Below are 19,987 nucleotides of genomic sequence, written 5' to 3' on the forward strand. Positions count from 1 at the left end.
TCATAGAGTCATTGAGAAGTACAGCACGGAAACAGACCCTTCGGTCCAACCCATCTGTGCTGACCAGATATCCCAACCCAATCTAGTCCCACCTGCCAGCACCCGGCCCATATCCCTCCAAACCCTGCCTATTCATATACCCATCAAAATACCTTTTAAATGTTGCAATTGTACCAGTCTCCATCACTTCCTCTGGCAGCTCATTCCATACACGAACCACCCTCTGTGTGAAAAAGTTGCCTCTTAGGTCTCTTTTATATCTTTCCCCTCTCACCCTAAACCTATGCCCTCTAGTTCTGGACTCCCTGACCCCAGGGAAAAGACTTTGTCTATTTATGCTATCCATGCCCCTCATGATTTTGTAAACCTCGATAAGGTCACCCCTCAGCCTCCGACGCTACAGGGAAAATAGCCCCAGCCTGTTCAGCCTCTTCTTATAGATCAAATCCTCCAACCTTGGCAACATCCTTGTAAATCTTTTCTGAGTCCTTTCAAGTTTCACAACATCTTTCCAATAGGAAGGAGACCAGAATTGCATGCAATATTCCAACATAGGCCCAACCAATGTCCTGTACAGCTGTAACATGACCTCCCAACTCCTGTACTCAATACTCTGACCAATAAAGGAAAGCATACCAAAAAACGCCTTCTTCACTATCCTATCTACCTATGACTCCACTTTCAAGGAACTATGAACCTGCACTCCAAGGTCTCTTTGTTCAGCAACACTCCCTAAGACCTTACATTAAGTGTATAAGTCCTGCTAAGATTTGCTTTCCCAAAATGCAGCACCTCACATTTATCTGAATTAAACTCCATCTGCCACTTCTCAGCCCATTGGCCCATCTGATCAAGATCCTGTTGTAATCTGAGGTAACCTTCTTCGCTGTCCATCATGCCTCCAATTTTGGTGTCATCTGCAAACTTATTAACTGTACCTCTTATGCTCACATCCAAATCATTTATGTAAATGATAAAGAGTAGTAGACCCAATACCGATCCTTGTGGCACTCCACTGGTCACAGGCCTCCAGTCTGAAAAACAACCCTCCACCACAGTTCTCTCTCTTCTGCCTTTGAGCCAGTTCTGAATCCAAATGGCTAGTTCTCCCTGTATTCCATGAGATCTAACCTTGCTAACCAGCCTTCCATGGGGAACCTTGTCGAATGCCTTACTGAAGTCCATCTACCTCTCTGCCCTCATCAATCCTCTTTGTTACTTCTTCAATAAACTCAATGAAGTTTGTGAGACATGATTTCCCATGCACAAAGCCATTTTGACTATCTCTAATCAGTCCTTGCCTTTCCAAATACATGTACATCCTGTCCCTCAGGATTCTCTCCAACAACTTGCCCACTACCGACATCAGGTTCACTGGTCTATAGTTCCCTGACTTGTCCTTACCACCCTTCTTAAACAGTGGCACAACGTTAGCCAACCTCCAGTCTTCCGGCACCTCACCTGTGACTATCAATGATATAAATATCTCAGCAAGAGGCCCAGCAATCACTTCCCTAGCTTCCCACAGAGTTCTAGGGTACACCTGATCAGGTCCTGGGGATTTATTCACCTTTATGCATTTCAAGACATATATCACTTCCTCCTCTGTAATATGGACATTTTGCAAAGTGTCACCATCTGTTTCCCTACAGTCTATATCTTCCATATCCTTTTCAAATAGTAAATACTGATGCAAAATACTCATTTAGTATCTCCCCCATTTTCTGTGGCTCCACACAAAGGCCGCCTTGCTGATCTTTGAGGGGCCCTATTCGCTCCTTAGTTACCCTTTTGTCCTTAATATATTTGTAAAAACCATTTGGATTCTCCTTAATTCTATTTGCCAAAGCTATCTCATGTCCCCTTTTTTCCCTCCTGATTTCCCTCTTAAGTATACTCCTACTGCCTTTATACAAGAAAATCTTCTGATTCAGTATGTGGATGTACCTCCTAGAGAAGGTGCAAAATTTGTCCTACTCTTGGGAAATAAGGCAGGGCAGGTGACTGAGGTGTCGTGGAGGAGCACTTTGGGACCAGCGAGCATAATTCTACTAGATTGAAAATAGTGATGGAAGAGGATAGACCAGATCTAAAAGTTGATGTTCTTAATTGGAGAAAGGCCAAATTTGATGGTATTAGGCAAGAACTTTCAAAAGCTGATTGGTGGCAGATGTTCACAGATAAAGGGACGGCTGGAAAATGGGAAGCCTTCAGAAATGAGATAACGAGAATCCAGAGAAAGTATACTCCTGTTAGGGTGAAAGGAAAGGCTGGTAGGTATAGGGAATGTTGACTAAAGGGTTTGTTTAAGAAGAAGAAGGAAGCATATGTCAGGTATAGACAGGATAGATCGAGTGAATCCTTAATACAATAGTGGAGCGTCAACTTCTTTAAAACTACAGCAATCTTCATAATGTACCAGGAAATACAGTAGAATGTATTCAGGCTGGCGTAGGCTCAGGATCACAACATATTCAAATTTGCTTCTAGGTATGAGTAATTTCTTTCTCAGTATAATCTGATAGTTGACTCTTGAGCAACAGTGATCTCTGGAGCATTAAATGTGGAGCATCATATTACAAAAGTCAGATAAATTGCAGAAGATGGGCTTTGAGTCAGACTGTTTTTTGATTAATGGGCCATTTTTGTAGAAAGAAAGAAAAATTGCTGAATGCTGGAAATCAGAAACAATAATATGAAAATTTGAAGAAAAGAGACCAGTCAGCATCAGGAAGAGAAAAATTGACTCTTTTTGGGACTCTATCAAATCTGATGGAAGAGATAGTTCACCGGTTTAACATTGCAGGAGAAAAACTATAAGCATGAACAATATTGTAATGGCTCATGATCACTGATTCTGCCATAACTTTGATGGATGCATGTTGCTGAACCACCTGAATGTTGAGTTCATTTAATTGGGTGGGGTTTGTTCAAAGTCTCTGCCATCCCTTGTTCTAGAGGTAATCTCACCGTGATGCAACATATAAGGCCATAAGAAATAGGAGTGGATGTAAGGCCATTCGGCCCATTGAGTCCATTCCACCATTCAATCATGGCTGATGGACATTTCAACATCACTTACTCACACTCTCTCCGTATCCCATATGCCCCGTATGCCACCAGGTAGCAACTGAATTTGGGATAGTGCCTCTCTTGGATGAGCTGCTGAGCAGACTGAAGAACCTCATCTACCTTTAACATTGCTGTTGGTACTAATTGTGATCTTCTGTCCTCTCAGCTGGTACACACTTGGCTAGTTAAGCCACAGATGGAAATTTGTGAATCAAAATGATCTTCTCTTAGGAACACCATCAATGAAGGCTGGTGGGCCCTACCATCCCAGAGCTGTTTGGCTTAATGGGGCCAAAATGCCTTCCCTCTCACCTCTGCCCACAATCCTAACCAGGGATTGACATGTGAAACTGGGCTGTAGGAATTTCATCAGGAGATGCTCTTTGAGACACTGATCATATTCGACTTCTTGCAGGTGAAGAGCATCTTGACATTTCATCCTCACATGTTCTTTGAGGCAGTAGAAACTTGGCAGTTCTAATGGCTCCAGTTGCTTACTCATTCTGGATCTGAAAGGTCATGGCCTGCCCCTTGTTCACATACCCATGTCAAGCACTAATGAAGGCCAGATGGCAATGTTAACTCATGCTTGAGCAGGGAGGTTGCCCTTGCCAACCTGGGAAACCAAGGAACCCTGGGAAAGATAGCATATCAGCCCCAGATAATGTTTTTACATAAGAGAGAGTTTAATCAACTTCTCTTGACATTCAATGGCATTAACATTACCAAATCCATCACCATCAATATTATGCAGGCAGCAATTGATGAGATGCATGCCTGGGACAACCACCTAAATTCAGTGGCTATGTGAATAAGACAGAAACTGGGTATTCTGTGACAAGTGACTCTCCTCTTGATACCTGACTATCTATCTCCTCGGCACAATTAGTCAGGGATGTGATTTAATACTCCTCACAGCCTTAGTGAGTGCAATTCCAGCTTTGCTCTAGAAAATTCACACCACCCAGGACAAATTTGATTGACAGCCCTATCACCACTTTAAGCATGCATGGTCTGCAGTAGCATGGCTATAGTGTTAACCTTCTACAAGATGCACTACAAGTCGAAAGGGTTTCTTGGTCAGTACCTTCTAACTGTCTAATCCCCACCACTAGAAAGAGCAGCGGGTAACTGAGAATATAATCACCCTTTCATATTACAGAATAATCTGACTTGAAATTAAAGCATTATTCCTTCATTGTCATTGACTGAGTTAAAATCCTGGAATTCCCCAAGGTGAGTGCTCTTTCAATTCAAGAACCGCAGCAAACTAAGAAAGTAGTTCAACTCCACCTCCTTAAAGGCAATTAATGATGGGTAATATATGTTGGCCTTGCCTACACTGTCATCATGTGAATTAATCAAAAGAAACATATTAGATGCATCAATTCAGACTGATTTACCAACCATTAAGAGAGATAACCAACTTTATAACAGATACCTCAGACATGAATGACCTTTCACTAAAACATCAAACCAGAAAGTATTTCAAACTTACATGGATTTTAATGAGAATATCAGACTGTTTTAAAATTCAATTCCTGAAATTAATATACTGAATATCACAATGAATTTATACTTTATTACCTGGAAAATGTAAAATCTGGCTTCCGGTACTCACATTTACTATGTCATAAGCAAGTGACAGCTTAAAAACCCAGTCAAGTTCAACATCTGTGTTTTTCAGGATATCCTAATGAGAGAATATTGAATATATTCAGTTACAGTTTTTCTTCTGATATAAGCATGAGCTGATATTTTCATTCACTTTCTTGAATGGAAGAAAATAATCACAAATGTTGAAAGTTGCAACGCCCTCAAAATTACAATTCCTAATTTTACATCTCATCATTGATGCCAGTCAAATGAAAATCACTCTTTTTGCATCTTTAGTGTGAAAGATACTTTTAATATTTTCTCATAACTTAGTGTTGCATGTAAATTGCCTGAAGATGTTTTTAAAAGTTAAAGGTGGTTGTTAAGTGCAACTTGTGTCAATTACAGATGATGACAATCTGGATCTCATGTTACAGTCTCCATCATTTGAAAGTGGAAGTAATAAATGATAGACATTCCAATTGCTCTGCGATGGAAAGCTGAATCACAGAAAGCACCATACCATTTTAATTTTTTAAAAAACCTGTGTTTTAAGAAAAAGATACCACCAGAGATAATGCAAAAGTGAGTTTTAATTCTCTCTATCTGGTGATGGGGAAATGTTAAGTTTGGGAACTGTATGGGCCAAGATATCAGTAATGATCATTCAATTCTTCTTGGAACTAAAGCCATGTGGTATTTTTGAAAGACAGCACTTATTGCATCATCAGGACTGCACTAGAGTGTGAACACCATTGTCTTATGCTCCAGCCTGGAATGAGAACCCAGGATCTTGTGATTCAGCGTGCCACCATTCAGCAGCCATGGCAGACACACAAGGAAGAAAACCAGGAGTGCTCCCTTTTCATCACTATAATTCTCAACAGAGGAGGCAACAATGAAAATGGACTGTGAACCGAGAAGGAGACAATAGGAATGACTAAATTAAGAAAGAAATAAGTTTTATAGTGTCTTAAAAAATGAGAGAGAGCTAGAGAGGCAGAGGGGTTTAGAGAGAGAATACCAGAATCTGGGATCTAAATAGTTAAGGCAACTACTGTCTAAATGGGTCAAAAGGAGAGACAGGCATACAAAAGGTCAGACTCAGAGCAGTAGAGTGTTCCTCAGGAAGTTATAGTAGTCGGGAGTGGAGAAGCAAACGGATTTAAATGCAAGTATGAACATTACAAATTGGAAATAAACAGGCAGGAGGCTGGCAGAACATAGCAAACCAGGCAGATTCAGGAGGTGGAGAAGTCAATGTTTCTGGGGTAATCCTTCTTCAGGACTTCTTCAACCCTTCTCCACCTCCTGATGCTGCTTGGCTTGTTGTGTTCTTCCAGCCTCCTGCCTGTTTATGTTGGATTCCAGCAACTGCAACTTTTTTGGTCTCATTATAAACTGTAGGTATTGGAATACTGAGATATAATGTACATCAGCAAGGAAAGAGCATTGTTTGAGCAGGAATTGATTGAGATTAATATATAGTTATATGGTATTAGATGAATTGTATTAAATAGAGGGTGGAGGGGATGCAATGGCTTAGTGATATTATCACTAGACTATTAATCCAGAGAGCCGAATCATGTTCAAATGTTCTTATGGCATAGTGGTACTGACCCTACCTCTGAGCCAGGAGGCAGGAGTTCAAGTTCCATTTGCTCTCAGAGGTGTGTCGTAATATCTCTGCAGGTTGATTAGAAATATCTGTATGGAGGGTGGAGAATGGGAGCTAATCAGAATAACATTGGAATACTCAGAACTGGAGGGGAAAAAAGCAGACAGATTGCTGCAGCACCAGAGGTGAGTAGTGTTATATATATGGCAGTGGATATACGATAAGGTAGAGGATCAAGATTGAAGAAAATGCAGAGGTTGTAATTTAGACTGAGACGATGGGCAAGGCTAGGAAGAGAATCTGTCATGAGAGATGATGTCAGAGTTTTCAGCCTCCATAATGCTTAAGTAGAAGAAATCCCATCATAGACATTACTTAATGTCAGGTAAAGCACCTAGAGAAACAATGGAGGAGTAAAAAAAGTGATAGTCCTTTTAGTATATAGGAGGCCAACCTTTTAAATTTGAAAGTTGTCATACAAGAGCAGGTAGATGAGATACTGCAAATTTACATCCTTGAACAAATCTAAAGACAACAGCATAGAAGCCATTGCTGAAGGATGTAGATATGGAGCTAGTTCAGAGGTGGTTTTCGAGGTAGATACCTGAAACGAACGAGTTCTCTCATGAGGATAGCTTTGTTTCTTCTGGAGTTTAGAAGAGTGAGGGGTCACTTGACTGCACTGTATCAGATCCTGAATGGTTTTGACACAGGGGATGTGAGAAGGATGTTTTCTTTTTGTGGGGCAGTCCACACTTCGGGGCACTATTTTAGAATTGGGGATTGACCTTACAGGACAGAGATGTGCAGAATTTGTTTTTTGCTCAGAGGGTTGTGCAGATTTGGAACATTGCAAAAAACAATGGATGTGGAGTCATTGAACATTTTTAAAGCTAGCGATGGATAGACTCTTGTAGGCAGGGGAATCTGTGATAATCAAGGTAGATGGCAATGTGGGATTTGAAAAACAAAAAAATCAGCCAAGATTTTACTGAATGGCAGAGTGGGCTCAAAGGGCTAAATTATATATTTCTGTTCCTACTTGTATGTTCTATGTTCATATATACTTCGGCTCTGATCAGATAGATAGACATAAATGGAATCATGAAGATGAGGTAATAACTTTCAAGGTAAAAGTGAATGGAATGGGCTTTTTGAGATGGAGCTGATGATGGTAGTCATGAAAGGGGTAGGTCACTTCATGTGGAAAGGGAATCATGCACATAGAAGCTAAAATGGGAAGTTTGGTGGTCAGCAGCCCAATGAGAATAGCGTCAAGAGACCAAAAGGCCAATCTTATAGACAAGATAAGACTAGAGGAAGCATGAGTCTAGAAAGTGCAGACAAATGTGGGTTCACAAGGAGTTCATGGGGGAACATTGAGAGGACATTTGCTCTGGTGGGCAAGAGAAAGGGGAGGAAGTAACTGAGGTAAATGAATGAATGATCTCAATCTCTATAAGCAGGTACCTATTTAATAAATACTTTACACATTTGAAAATAGTCAATAATTTCATCTTACATATACACACTTACTTCAATTAACTTACCTTTAAACTTCCCCTTTTACAGTATTGTGAAATGATATACCTGCGTGGTGCATCTATACATATACCAAAGAAAGTTACTAGATTTTCGTGTCTTAGTTCTCGCATCTAGAATCAACATTAATATTCAGTTAGACACATCTTGAAATTGAATATATATGTATATATTTGATTTCCAAATAAACATATCTGAGTCACTAAACTTGCACCTGCAAAAATCTAATCTCCCAGCTCCTTAACCTATAGTATATAAAAGTCTCAGTAATAAAGAAAGTAAAGCTTGGACATTGTGGATATCAAGTACTGGGGGAATAGTACAGAAAATTTGGATTGATATAGAAGATCAGTCACAATCTTATTGACTGGTCAAGCAGGTTCAAGAATCCACCTGACTTAACTCATGCTGCTATTTCTTAGATTCTTAGACTGTCCTTTGCAAAACATTGTCAATCCAAATTGTGGGCGGCACGGTGGCACAGTGGTTAGCACTGCTGCCTCACAGCGCCTGAGACCCGGGTTCAATTCCCGACTCAGGCGACTGACTGTGTGGAGTTTGCATGTTCTCCCCGTGTCTGCGTGGGTTCCCTCCGGGTGCTCCGGTTTCCTCCCACAGTCCAAAGATGTGCGGGTCAGGTGAATTGGCCATGCTAAATTGCCCGTAGTGTTAGGTAAGGGATAAATGTAAGGGTATGGGTGGGTTGCGCTTTGGCGGGTCGGTGTGGACTTGTTGGGCCGAAGGGCCTGTTTCCACACTGTAAGTAATCTAATCTAATCTAAATGTGAAGTTACTAAAGGGCTTGTGTAACAGGTTCCAGTCAGGGATGTCTATGAGCCCTATTACCTGCTGAGTCAGCTGAATTAAACAAGGGGAAATTGAAAAGAATCACAAATAACACCCACAGTGCTCTTAGACTGTGAATGAGCAAAGAAGCCAGGGTTACTGCTCCCAAGCATTACAAAGCAATCACCACAAGGTGATGCATGTCTTGGTTGTCAGTGAGGGACAGGACCAGGCTTGAAAGAATTGTACTCATTGTTTCGACATGTACATGTTCCAAGCTGGGACCTGAGGAACTGGATCCTAGTAAGGGTCAGCATCCTGTCCAAGGAACAGAGAGAATGTGGAAAAAGAATCAATAAGAAACTAAATTCTAAAACATATATAACTAACAGTTTTAAAATCTAACCTAAGAGATATTTAATCGCACACAAACTATAACCATATTTGTCATACCATCTGCAATTCTTGTTGTATTGATTGCTTGCTTATATCTGGCGATATCGATTCATCGAGGTGCATAACTGCTACATAGTTTCCCTGTCATACAGAAACAATGAGTACCACAGCAGTCAAGTTAATTTATTTGTAACAAGTTTTCTTTCAACAGACTCGTGATTTGACTTGGTAGTTTGTCTGATGAAATGTTCCTGCAATAACGAACCAGTATTTATTCTGCAAAACCGGAGACTTGTTAATATGGGACAGTGTATTGGGCACTAAACTGGTTGCTGGCCACGGATTCTAACACACTCTAAACTGAATTGTCTGTACAGGAAAATGGACGGACCCTGCTATACTTTGGATAGGTCAGCTGGCTCGAGTGTTTAAGCTTGTAAAATCCACTCTGCAGGTTTGTCCTCACTGGTGTTATGCATCTTGACAGATTTATCTTCAGGATGCTCCAAGATTACAGGAGGAGGTCTTTATTGGCCAGAGGTCTGGCCAGAATATTTAAAAATCACACTTCATCCAAAAACGTTTTGGATGCTCCTCCAATTGAGCCATAATTTTTTATTTATGAATGGGCCAGCATTTATTGCCCAGAGGGCAGCTAAGAGTCAACCACATTATTGAATTCAAATTCCACCATCTGCTACAGCCCCCAGAACTTAACTGGTTCTCTAGATTATTGGTTCAGCGATAATTCCACGAGGCCATCACCTCCCTTCGGCCACATGCCAGTACATCTTCCCCTGGGGAATTCCATGGCATCCCACTCTCTGAAAGATTATTTTGGATTTCTGCACATGGTGGTATGTTTTTGTGTATCTTTTACAGTAGTTTTGATATGAACTTGGTCACTACAGTGCCTTTAATCAGAGACTTTCGGAAACAAAGAGAGGGTGTACACAGCAGAACCATAACACATAGCGGTATTATCATGGCATAGCTGATATGCAAGATTCTTATTTGTTTGGAAATTTGCTTGAACAATAACTCAGTTCAACAACATTTTCTGCCAGTAGCTAATTTTGTGAGAGCAGTATGATTAACAATTTATTGTTCACAATTTTTGATTGCTGCAAAATTCTATTGGGATTGCTGTGTCATCATTTATCTTCAATGGAGCTGAGATTATGGGTGGGATAATATTTATCAGACCAGGCAGGAGGTGACTGAACCAAAGATCGGGGGAATATCAGAAGTCAGGAATTCCTCCACAACTAGCGGGTGCACTGGGGGTGGGTGTTGCTAATCCTGGGAGCCGAACAGTAGGGTTTTTAGGTGGTGTGAAGGAGGTGTGGATTACAGCCCAGTGGTTGGGGAACAGATTGTAGGAGTGAGGGCAAGAAAATTAGAGGTAGCTGTGAATGGTCCCCATTGCTGAGTTTAATCACTCAAAGTGAACCTGGGAAGTGAGCATGGAGAGGACCTGTTAAATCCTAACAAGTCATGAACTTTATCGTTAGGAAAGGACATCTCCTGTACTTCCCTGGGCTTGGAAAACAAATGACCCTAGCCCCAAAGACTGACTTTTAACTTACCTCTACAAAATTAGGGTGGGCAATAAATATCAGCTTAGCCAATGACACCAATCAATAAAAGAAACTTTTGATAATCATAGTATATTTTCTTGATGTGATGTGAGTCAATGTATATGAAGTATCAGATTGTGAAGATATAATTTTACTAAAATGAATTGGCCTTTAATTCAAAGTAGTGTTATGTAAGCATTTTCAAAACAATTTCTACTAAATTTTGTTAGAACTTTTCTTGTTGGTGTTGCCCTGATGTTACTCAATGAAACAATGTCATAGTGATAAATTTAACAATGTAAATATTCCCGAAGCAAACTCACCTGGTAAAAACCCACTGTAGAATAAAATACTCTGTTTCCTAGTTTATCTCTGAAGCCGTAATTGTGATGGCTTGAGGTGTTGGTATTTGATCCATGGCTTCCAACTTCTTTCATTGACACAGTACTATCAGGCTTCTGTCATTGATACAGAAAAAAAGGTTCTGCACTTGTGTAAAATTGTGCTTCATTTCAGGTCTCTTTCAATGCTCAATAACAGCAAAAAACGTTACATGCTGCCAATCCTGTACCTTGATATCTTTCAGGATAGTTACGTCTTCATAATTTATTTTCCACCACATATCCTGATCTTGATTTAATGATTTATATTTCTGTGTCGTCAGGAAGACAATGACAGCAGATACAACGAAAGCCACAAACACAACGACAATGACTGCTATCACAATGATGTTATCTGGAAAAACAAAGCAAATGATCTGAGCACATAACCAAACTGATCTAAATTGACAATATACAGTGGGAATGTCTGTGGCCAGAACTTATCAGAATTGTAATGCATCAGAATTTTAAACTCTATAGAGGGTGAGAATGAGAAGAATTCTGACTGCCAAGTGCAGACATTTTAATGTTTGTACATTGGCCACCAGAGTCACAACCTCTGGGTAAAATTGTGGCTCTCTTGCTGTCATTTAGGAGACCTCCATAATCTGGTGATTTTCCAATTGGACAGCCAGTTATTGGCAGAGGAGACAGGAAGTTAGCAGGAAATAAGACCTAAGTGTGTGGATAATGAGATGGTGTAAGAGAAGCGAAGGAACATAGGTCAGTGATCACTGCCTGTGTTATAGGGAGATCTCAGCATAAGAGGGAGGCCTTCAAGTTAGGTGGGTAGGTAGGTGCTTGAGGAAGGGATAGGGTGATTGGTTTCTGAAGAGTATACTTTCAAGAGGGCATTTTCAGTACCTGTTGCGTTCTGTGGAGATGTCATGGTAGTGACAGTGATGTTCACTGTGGGAAAAGAACAAGCTTTCAGATCAGAGAAACAATCAACAGTTACCTCCTCCTTGCAATATTACTTTGCAAAGTCAGTTTTTGAATTTAAATGACCACAACAGAATCGGTTCCAAAATGAAACTATTAATTCTATTCTGTTTGTCTACCCCCTTAAAATTATACCCTTCCTATTTTTCAGAGGTATGACTATACCCTACGATTTTCCACACATCTACAAACTATTATGCCATTTGCAAGCTGTTGACTTTGCATTATATTCGACAATATATTGGCATTTTTTTGAGTTTCCAGCACTACTATGTTAGAAGACAATCTGACCTGACCAGAACGCCCACTATCCAGTCCTTCCCAGAATGTCATTATACAATTTAAATGGAAAGCTAATGACAAAAGAACAGAGGAGGAAGAATTAATCTATTGACATGCATCAGTGAGAAGGAGCATTTGTAGAATCACAAAAACCATTTGCTCATTAATATAGCTTTCAAAATATAGGGGTGGCACAATGGCTAGCACCACTGCCTCTCAGTGCCAGGGACCTGGGTTTGATTCCAGCCTCAGGTAACTATGTGTGGAGTTTGCACATTCTCCTTGTGACTGTGTGTGTTTCCTTGGGGGCTCTGGTTTCCTCCCACAATCCAAAGGTGTGCAGGTTAGTTAGATCAGCCATGCTAAATTGCCCACAGTCTTCAGTGATGAGTAGGTTAGGTGCATTAGTCAGAGTAAATGTAGAGTAGGGGAATGGGTATGAGTGGGTTACTCTTCAGACAGTTGGTGTGGACTTGTTGGGCTGAAGGGCCTGCTTCCACACTGTAGGGATTCTATGATAAAATTTCAAACACCCATTTGCAGTTACCAGTTACAGGGAAGCTCATAATTACAGAGGCATTTCCTGCAAAACGGTTGGGTTGGATGAAGTTGATTTCCATTTTCACCAGCTGTGGGGCTAATCTGGAGAAATGGTCTGTTTTTATAGCCATGATTTGGGGATGCTGGTGTTGGACTGGGGTGTACAAAGTTAAAAATCACACAACACCAGATTATAGTCCAACAGGTTTAATTGGAAGCACACTAGTTTTCGGAGTGACGCTCCTTCATCAGGTGATTGTGGAGGGCTCGATCGGAACACAGATTTTATAGCAAAAATTTGCAGTGTGATGTGACTGAAATTATACATTGAAAAATTGATTGTCTGTTAAGCCTTTCATCTGTTAGAATAGGCTCAACAGATAATCAATTTTTCAATGTATAATTTCAGTTACATCACACTGTAAATTTTTGCTACAAATTCTGTGTTCCGATCGAGCCCTCCACTATCACCTGATGAAGGAGCGTCGCTCCGAAAGCTAGTGTGCTTCCAATTAAACCTGTTGGACTATAACCTGGTGTTGTGTGATTTTTAACTTTGTTTTTGTAGCAGCAGCCCAAAGTGAATATGAAAATTAGTGAAATTGAAAAAATGGGTTTGATGCTGCAAGCAGTCTGCCTCTTCTGAACTTGCAAATGGGCACCACTTGTACTTTGTGAGCAAGATTTGTAAGTATAATGAGTAGGTGACAGCAAGTTTAACTAAGTGTTTGAACTTTGTGGGAGATTATTGACATCAAAAGCTGAGGTGAAAGTTTACTGCTGTAAGAACATTCCAAACTCCACAGTTCCAGCAATTCACTCTCATTTTAAACAGCTAACATAAACCACCACATTTTCAGAAAACTCATTTCCAGTACCTGTTGTGTTTGATGGAGAAAGTGCTGTAGTATTGTAAACAATGGTGCCTCCTGTAAAAAATGCACAAGATGTTAGATGTAGAGGGGAGTCGAGGAGAAATTTTTCCATAAGGATCTTGAATGCCTTGTCAGAAACATTGGTGCAAACTGATTCCATTATCAGTTTTAAAAAGGAGTGTTGAGGATGAGGAACTAAAAGCAGGTTTGTGGAACTGAGCACAACAATTCTTTCACAGGCCTATGTCTTGGTCTGAATAATGAGGTGTCCAGACAGAAAGGTCCTGCGCTCTGTCCTAGTGTTTGTGCTTGATTTCTGAGGCATTACCAGTTGACTGCAGGTTGTTCTGTTATAACTTGCATTTTGTTAACGTGAGTTCGCTGTAATGTGATTGATGAATTGGGGCTCTGTTTCTACAGCGCAAACTTTTAAATTGTGCGTTGGCTGTAACTCGATTACAGCACCATAACTTCAAGCGTTGTTTCTGAAGCATGATTTTTCTGCAACACGGGGTTGCAACAAGTACACAATCATCACTGAAGCCGAGTGTAGACACAATGTAGCTCATTCATCAACAAGGGCCATGGTGGAGCAGACAGTAGCCCTCCCCCGGATGAGATTCCAATGCTTGGATTGGTCTGGAGGGGGTGTCTTGTAGTACCATCTGGACCGAAAGTGCCGTATTATCCTGGCATGCTGCACTCTAAACAACTGGAGCAGACAAAGAGGAAGTGTGATGGTGCTGGAGAGTTGGGAAAGTGGCAGCAGCCTTCCGAGGACGAAGATGAGGACATTGAGCAGGAGGAACATCACCTTTACTCTGTTAGAGCTCTGCAGCATGGGAACAACAAGCCAGTGAGACTTATGTGACACTTGATTCCAGTAAATCAGAGGTGGGTGCATTGGTCATTCACTGAGTAGATTAGTGGGTGCTCGAAAGGTAAGCAGTCTGTTTTGTTCTGAGAGATAATGGGGCTTCAGTTTGTTTATTGATCATTTCTGTTGTTGCTGTATAAAAGTGAATGTCTTGAAATGGTTGAAGGCTTCCCTATATGAGATCAATCTCACTGAACAATGATGACAATTTGGGCTGCACTGGGCATTGGGATAAAAGTAGCATGATTTAGACAGGGTTGTTAAATGGGATGGGGTTAAGGGTGGATAAGTTGAAGGCTTGGAATCTAAATAGCAACAGATGTGAGCCTGTGCACTTGTACATACAATGGAGTATCAGTTGCGTCACCAATGTGCCCTGGGAAGCATTGGGTTAGTAGTTACTCTCCCACTATGTATATGATGAAAGTCAGCTCTGGACTTCCAGTGCTTAACTGGATGCACAGATAGGCATCAAACATCACAATATGGCCACAGATCCTAGAACATTCTGGCAGTAGCAAGTACTTCCACCTACGGTGGGTGGGAGATGACAACAAGCAGGGGTCCATATAGGTCTAGTGCTTAGATAGTGCAAGAAGACTTGATAGGTCTAGTGGAGAGAAGCCTTCCATGAACTTTGTCAGAAATGACACTTAGCCAACTTCTGATAAGATTCAAGCCCTTAATTCCATCTGCTCTTTCAATCCATTAAGTTGTCTTCAGTACCTCAATTAAATCTGTCCTTAATCTTCATATTCAATGGTTTGGAACCTATTCAATGTAAGTTGCCTTCATAAGTTAATTCTTTAAGCCCCTGAATTATTCAGTGACATTACGCAAAGCATTGTACACATGCCATAAAACAAAGGAAAATGATGGACAGGAAAAGACTTACTGATGCATCCAGATTGTCCCGTACAGGAGAGCGACTTTGTTAAATGACCACTTCTAGAGTCTGTTTCACAAAGTTCATTGTAAAATCCACACACAGGGGAGTCTTCGACTGGAGTTTTACTAGGCCATGAAATATTAATAAATTCCTTAGTCGTGCTGTAAAAGTGTGAAAGAGGAAATATTCATTCAATGATTCATTTTATACATTTACTAGAAGTTAACACATTGTCTGTGCCAAGGAAGATTCCTGTTTGTTGGTATACATTCTACCTAACATTCTAGTTTTCAAGAGGATAATTTTGTCTACATATTGTGTATAGTAAAATTCTGTGCTCCTTATAAATGTGTTCGTGATTTTACTCATAATTACTATCTCTCCAGTTCCATTTGATGACCTATTGTTACTTACAAAATCTTAACATTGTTACATAATTGAATAGAAATGTATTTTATAAAAATGTTATAACAAGGTATCAGACTGCGACTGTGCAAATTATTGCAATTTTTAAGAAGATATTTTTTGTGAATTTTATCACATATTAACATTATGATTTTAAAACAAATAATTGTATCTTGAAACGTGATGTGACCAGAATGATGCATGGTTCTTACCCCAAATGTAAAGTAAATTTAGCAAATACTTTTTCATGAGCCTTGAGAGGAAGGAGATTTTCATCATTTCATGACTGCATGAAAATGAAGTTATGAAGCACTACAGTATTCAATGACCTAATAATAACCTGCTCAGTAGAACCTACCTTATTGATTTTCTGTAACTGTCATAGTGAAGAACAGGGACAAATTTTGTGATGTTCTCATACAATTGTAGGTCATAGACAGAATAATCCAAATGTCGTAGTCCAGAACTATCAATATCCACCGGGCCAGTTATACCTATTAAGAGAAAGGTAGTGTTTCTGCTCAACTTATATATAGCTTTGAGTAGTACAAGAGGGTCAATGGATGTTGCGCTTTTCATATGGGCTGCTTGTCCTCTATGTACAAAAAAAAGTTACAGTCTTCATAACTTTTACAATATCTATAATAATATTGTTATAATTAAAAGCAAGCAAATATTAATTTCTGTGAATTTAACTAGATTTGGATGGTAAATTACTGGCATCTACTATTAGATAGGACTTTTCTGGAGAGACTGAACTGACAGTGTCAGCCTTGATTCCCTTCCCCAAAACATAGTTTCACAGCCGTTAAGTACTCTGTCTTTCCTTCCCATTGAGTTTGGGCCTGCAAAAGGCCTGTAAATGATCTATTGCAGTTTCAATACTCCCATTTGACTAGTTTTCTTTCACATGGCTATGTTGGGCTTACAGTTGCTATAACAGGGCAACTAACTGATGTCTTTGCAATTTTAGTTTAATTTGTGTACCAAGTTGTGAGAATCTGAGTTGATTCAGGGTAGGCAATCAATCAACTTGGAAGCTTGAGAAAGATACAATGCAAGGACTGAAAAGAAGGTGTCAATTAAAGTGAACGAATGCAATGTCAAATGAGGTTTAATAAGTGTGATACACGAAAAGGAAAGAACAATAAGTTTAAGAAAGATAATAAACAGACTATTTGCCTTTGTTTGAATCATGTGAACATCATCCTTTCTTGGCTAGCTGTTGGATATTTTGAAATGAACTATATCATTAATGAGAAGGAAACAAAATTATCATAAGCTCTCCTACTCCAATTGTGCTTCCTGCTGCTTGAGCACTACAGATTGGCAAACGTGATAGTTGGGGGAAAGATGATAGCTGAGACTATCCTACACTTCCAGCCGGAGTAGGAATGTGGTTGCAAATAGCTTTTAGACAGGAAAATTGCAGGAAACAGAGTATAAATAAACATATAAACTGCTATACATTATTCATTTTGTAAAAGGCAATACTGCAACATGATCACATAAGGGGATAGATTTGTGTGGTGGTGGACCCCATTAATTATACAATTGGGCACTATTTTTATAATTTTTGCACATTAGTCAAAAACCCTACTTCTCTCAGGACAATGTTATTCTTCTACAGTTTATGCATCAATATCTGACAAAATCCATCTTGTTGTTTTCAAATAAAAAGATACCTTCTGGATGGTTTCCACCAAAGCATTTTGGTAAATTTTCTTTACTACAGGATGTATTCAGAGGGTTATAATGTCAAACTGTCAGCCGACATTCCATCACCAATAGACAAAGGACACAGGAGCAGAAGTAAGCCATTCAGCCCTTTAATTCTGCTCAGTGAGATCACGACTAATATGACAGTCCTCAGCTCCATTTACCCGCCCTTATCCCCATAATCCTTATTTAAATTACTGAATGAAAATCTGTCTATCTCAGCCTTGAATATCCTCAGCCTCGACAGCAGTAAAGAATTCCACTGATGCACAACCCTGAGAGAAAAAAATTACTCCTCATCTCAGTTTTAAACGTGTGATCCCTTATTCGGAAATTATGTGCTTTGGTCTTAGAGTCCTCTAAAAGGGGAAATAATCTTACCCCACCTACTCTGTCAAGTCCTTTAAGAATCTTCAATAATATCACCTCTGATTTTTCTATATTTCTATGAGAACAAGACCATTCTACACAACCTCTACTCCTAAGACAGTTCCTCAACAACTGGTATCAGCTGAGTGAACCTGGATTTGACTGCCTCCAATGCCAATATACCTTTTTCCTGGATAAAGGGCTGATCTCAATATTCCTGCAGTGGCCTGACTAGTGCCCAGTACAGTATGAGTAAAACGTCCCTCCTTTTATATTCTATTCCATTTGAAATAAAGGCCAATATTCTGCTTGCCTTCCTTATTACCTGCTGATATTTGGATGCCAGCTTTTTATGATTCATAGACAAGGACGTCCAAATCCCTCTGTCCTGTACTTTTCTACAGTCTTCTCCCATATAAATAAACTAGAATATCCATTATAGGATATCCTTTATAATTATATGTTTTCCGTTGTAGAACTACAGGTAAAAGCTTTTACAATGTCTGTATCTTATGGCGCCATCTTAGGTACAAGTATCAAGTTACGAACCTTGAATATAAAAAGAGGAATAATAATTTATAGAACATAGAACATAGAAAAATACAGAGCAGTACAGGCCCTTCGGCCCTCGATGTTGCGCTGACCGAAGCCTACCTAACCTACACTAGCCCAATAACCTCCATATGCTTATCCAATGCCCGCTAAAATGACCATAAAGAGGGACAGTCCACCACTGCTACTGGCAGGGCATTCCATGAACTCACAACCCGCTGAGTAAAGAAAATTTGTTGCACTATTTTACAGAATTCTAAAAAATAAGTTTGGAATAAGACATCATTAAAGGATTGACATTGCAGCTGGTTAAAAAAATTTCAAACAAATACAGCACAGGGCCTCCACACATGGTCTGACCGCTTGCACCAGACACCAGACCAACAGTCGTCCCCTCTCCACTCTAAGTCTCCAGTCCACTCTGTACTGGCACTCAGCTGCTCCAAGGTAAGTTCCAGGAATGCCGCCCCTGCACTGGTCCCTGCCTGTACGCTGCTCCAAGGCTACTTCACCATGTGCTGCTCCAGGGCTCGCAGCGCACTCATTGCTCCAGGACTCACTCCCCACGCACTGCTCCAGGATTCACTCCCCACACACTGCTCCAGGACTCACTCCCCATGCACTGCTCCAAGACTCACTCCCCACGCACTGCTCCAGGACTCACTCCCCACACACTGCTCCAGGATTCACTCCCCACACACTGCTCCAGGACTCACTCCCCATGCACTGCTCCAAGACTCACTCCCCACGCACTGCTCCAGGACTCACTCCCCACACACTGCTCCAGGACTCACTCCCCACACACTGCTCCAGGACTCACTCCCCACACACTGCTCCAGGACTCACTCCCCACACACTGCTCCAAGACTCACTCCCCACACACTGCTCCAAGACTCACTCCCCACACACTGCTCCAGGACTCACTCCCCACGCACTGCTCCAGGACTCACTCCCCACGCACTGCTCCAGGACTCACTCCCCACACACTGCTCCAGGACTCACTCCCCACACACTGCTCCAGGACTCACTCCCCACACACTGCTCCAAGACTCACTCCCCTCACACTGCTCCAAGACTCACTCCCCACACACTGCTCCAAGACTCACTCCCCACACACTGCTCCAAGACTCACTCTCCATACACTGCACCAGGACTCACTCCCCACACACTGCTCCAGCACTCACTCCCCACACACTGCTCCAGGACTCACTCCCCACACACTGTACCAGGACTCACTCCTCACGCACTGCTCCAGAACTCCTCACACACTGCTCCAGGAATCACTACCCACACACTGCCTCAGAGTTGCTTCCCCACGTGTTGTTCCGGGACTCATTCCCCGCGCACTGCTCCGGGACTCACTTCCCACACACTACCTCAGGACTCACTCCCCACGCACTGCTCCGGGACTCATCCCCCACGCACTGCTCCAGGACTCACTCCCCACACACTGCCTCAGGACTCACTTCCTATGCGCTGCTCCAGGACTCACTCCCCACGCACTGCTCCAAGACTCACTCCCCACACACTGCCTCAGGACTCACTCCCCCCACACTGCTCCGGGACT

The 19,987-nt window shown here is 41.1% G+C and overlaps 1 protein-coding gene across 1 annotated transcript in view; it reads right to left on the reverse strand.

The window, feature by feature from the left end:
• Positions 1–19,987, reverse strand: part of gucy2g (guanylate cyclase 2g) — a 67,890-nt gene that overhangs the window by 32,229 nt on the left and 15,674 nt on the right. Inside the window, exons 6-13 of the mRNA XM_060841796.1 lie at positions 16,139–16,274; positions 15,382–15,536; positions 11,835–11,879; positions 11,162–11,325; positions 10,914–11,048; positions 9,068–9,151; positions 7,837–7,941; positions 4,694–4,765 (exon numbers count right to left, since the gene is read on the reverse strand). Coding sequence (XP_060697779.1) covers positions 4,694–4,765; positions 7,837–7,941; positions 9,068–9,151; positions 10,914–11,048; positions 11,162–11,325; positions 11,835–11,879; positions 15,382–15,536; positions 16,139–16,274 — 896 coding nt within the window. The remainder of the gene's footprint in view (positions 1–4,693; positions 4,766–7,836; positions 7,942–9,067; positions 9,152–10,913; positions 11,049–11,161; positions 11,326–11,834; positions 11,880–15,381; positions 15,537–16,138; positions 16,275–19,987) is intronic.

Source organism: Hemiscyllium ocellatum, chromosome 22 (genome assembly GCF_020745735.1).
Source record: "Hemiscyllium ocellatum isolate sHemOce1 chromosome 22, sHemOce1.pat.X.cur, whole genome shotgun sequence".
NCBI lineage: Eukaryota > Metazoa > Chordata > Chondrichthyes > Orectolobiformes > Hemiscylliidae > Hemiscyllium > Hemiscyllium ocellatum.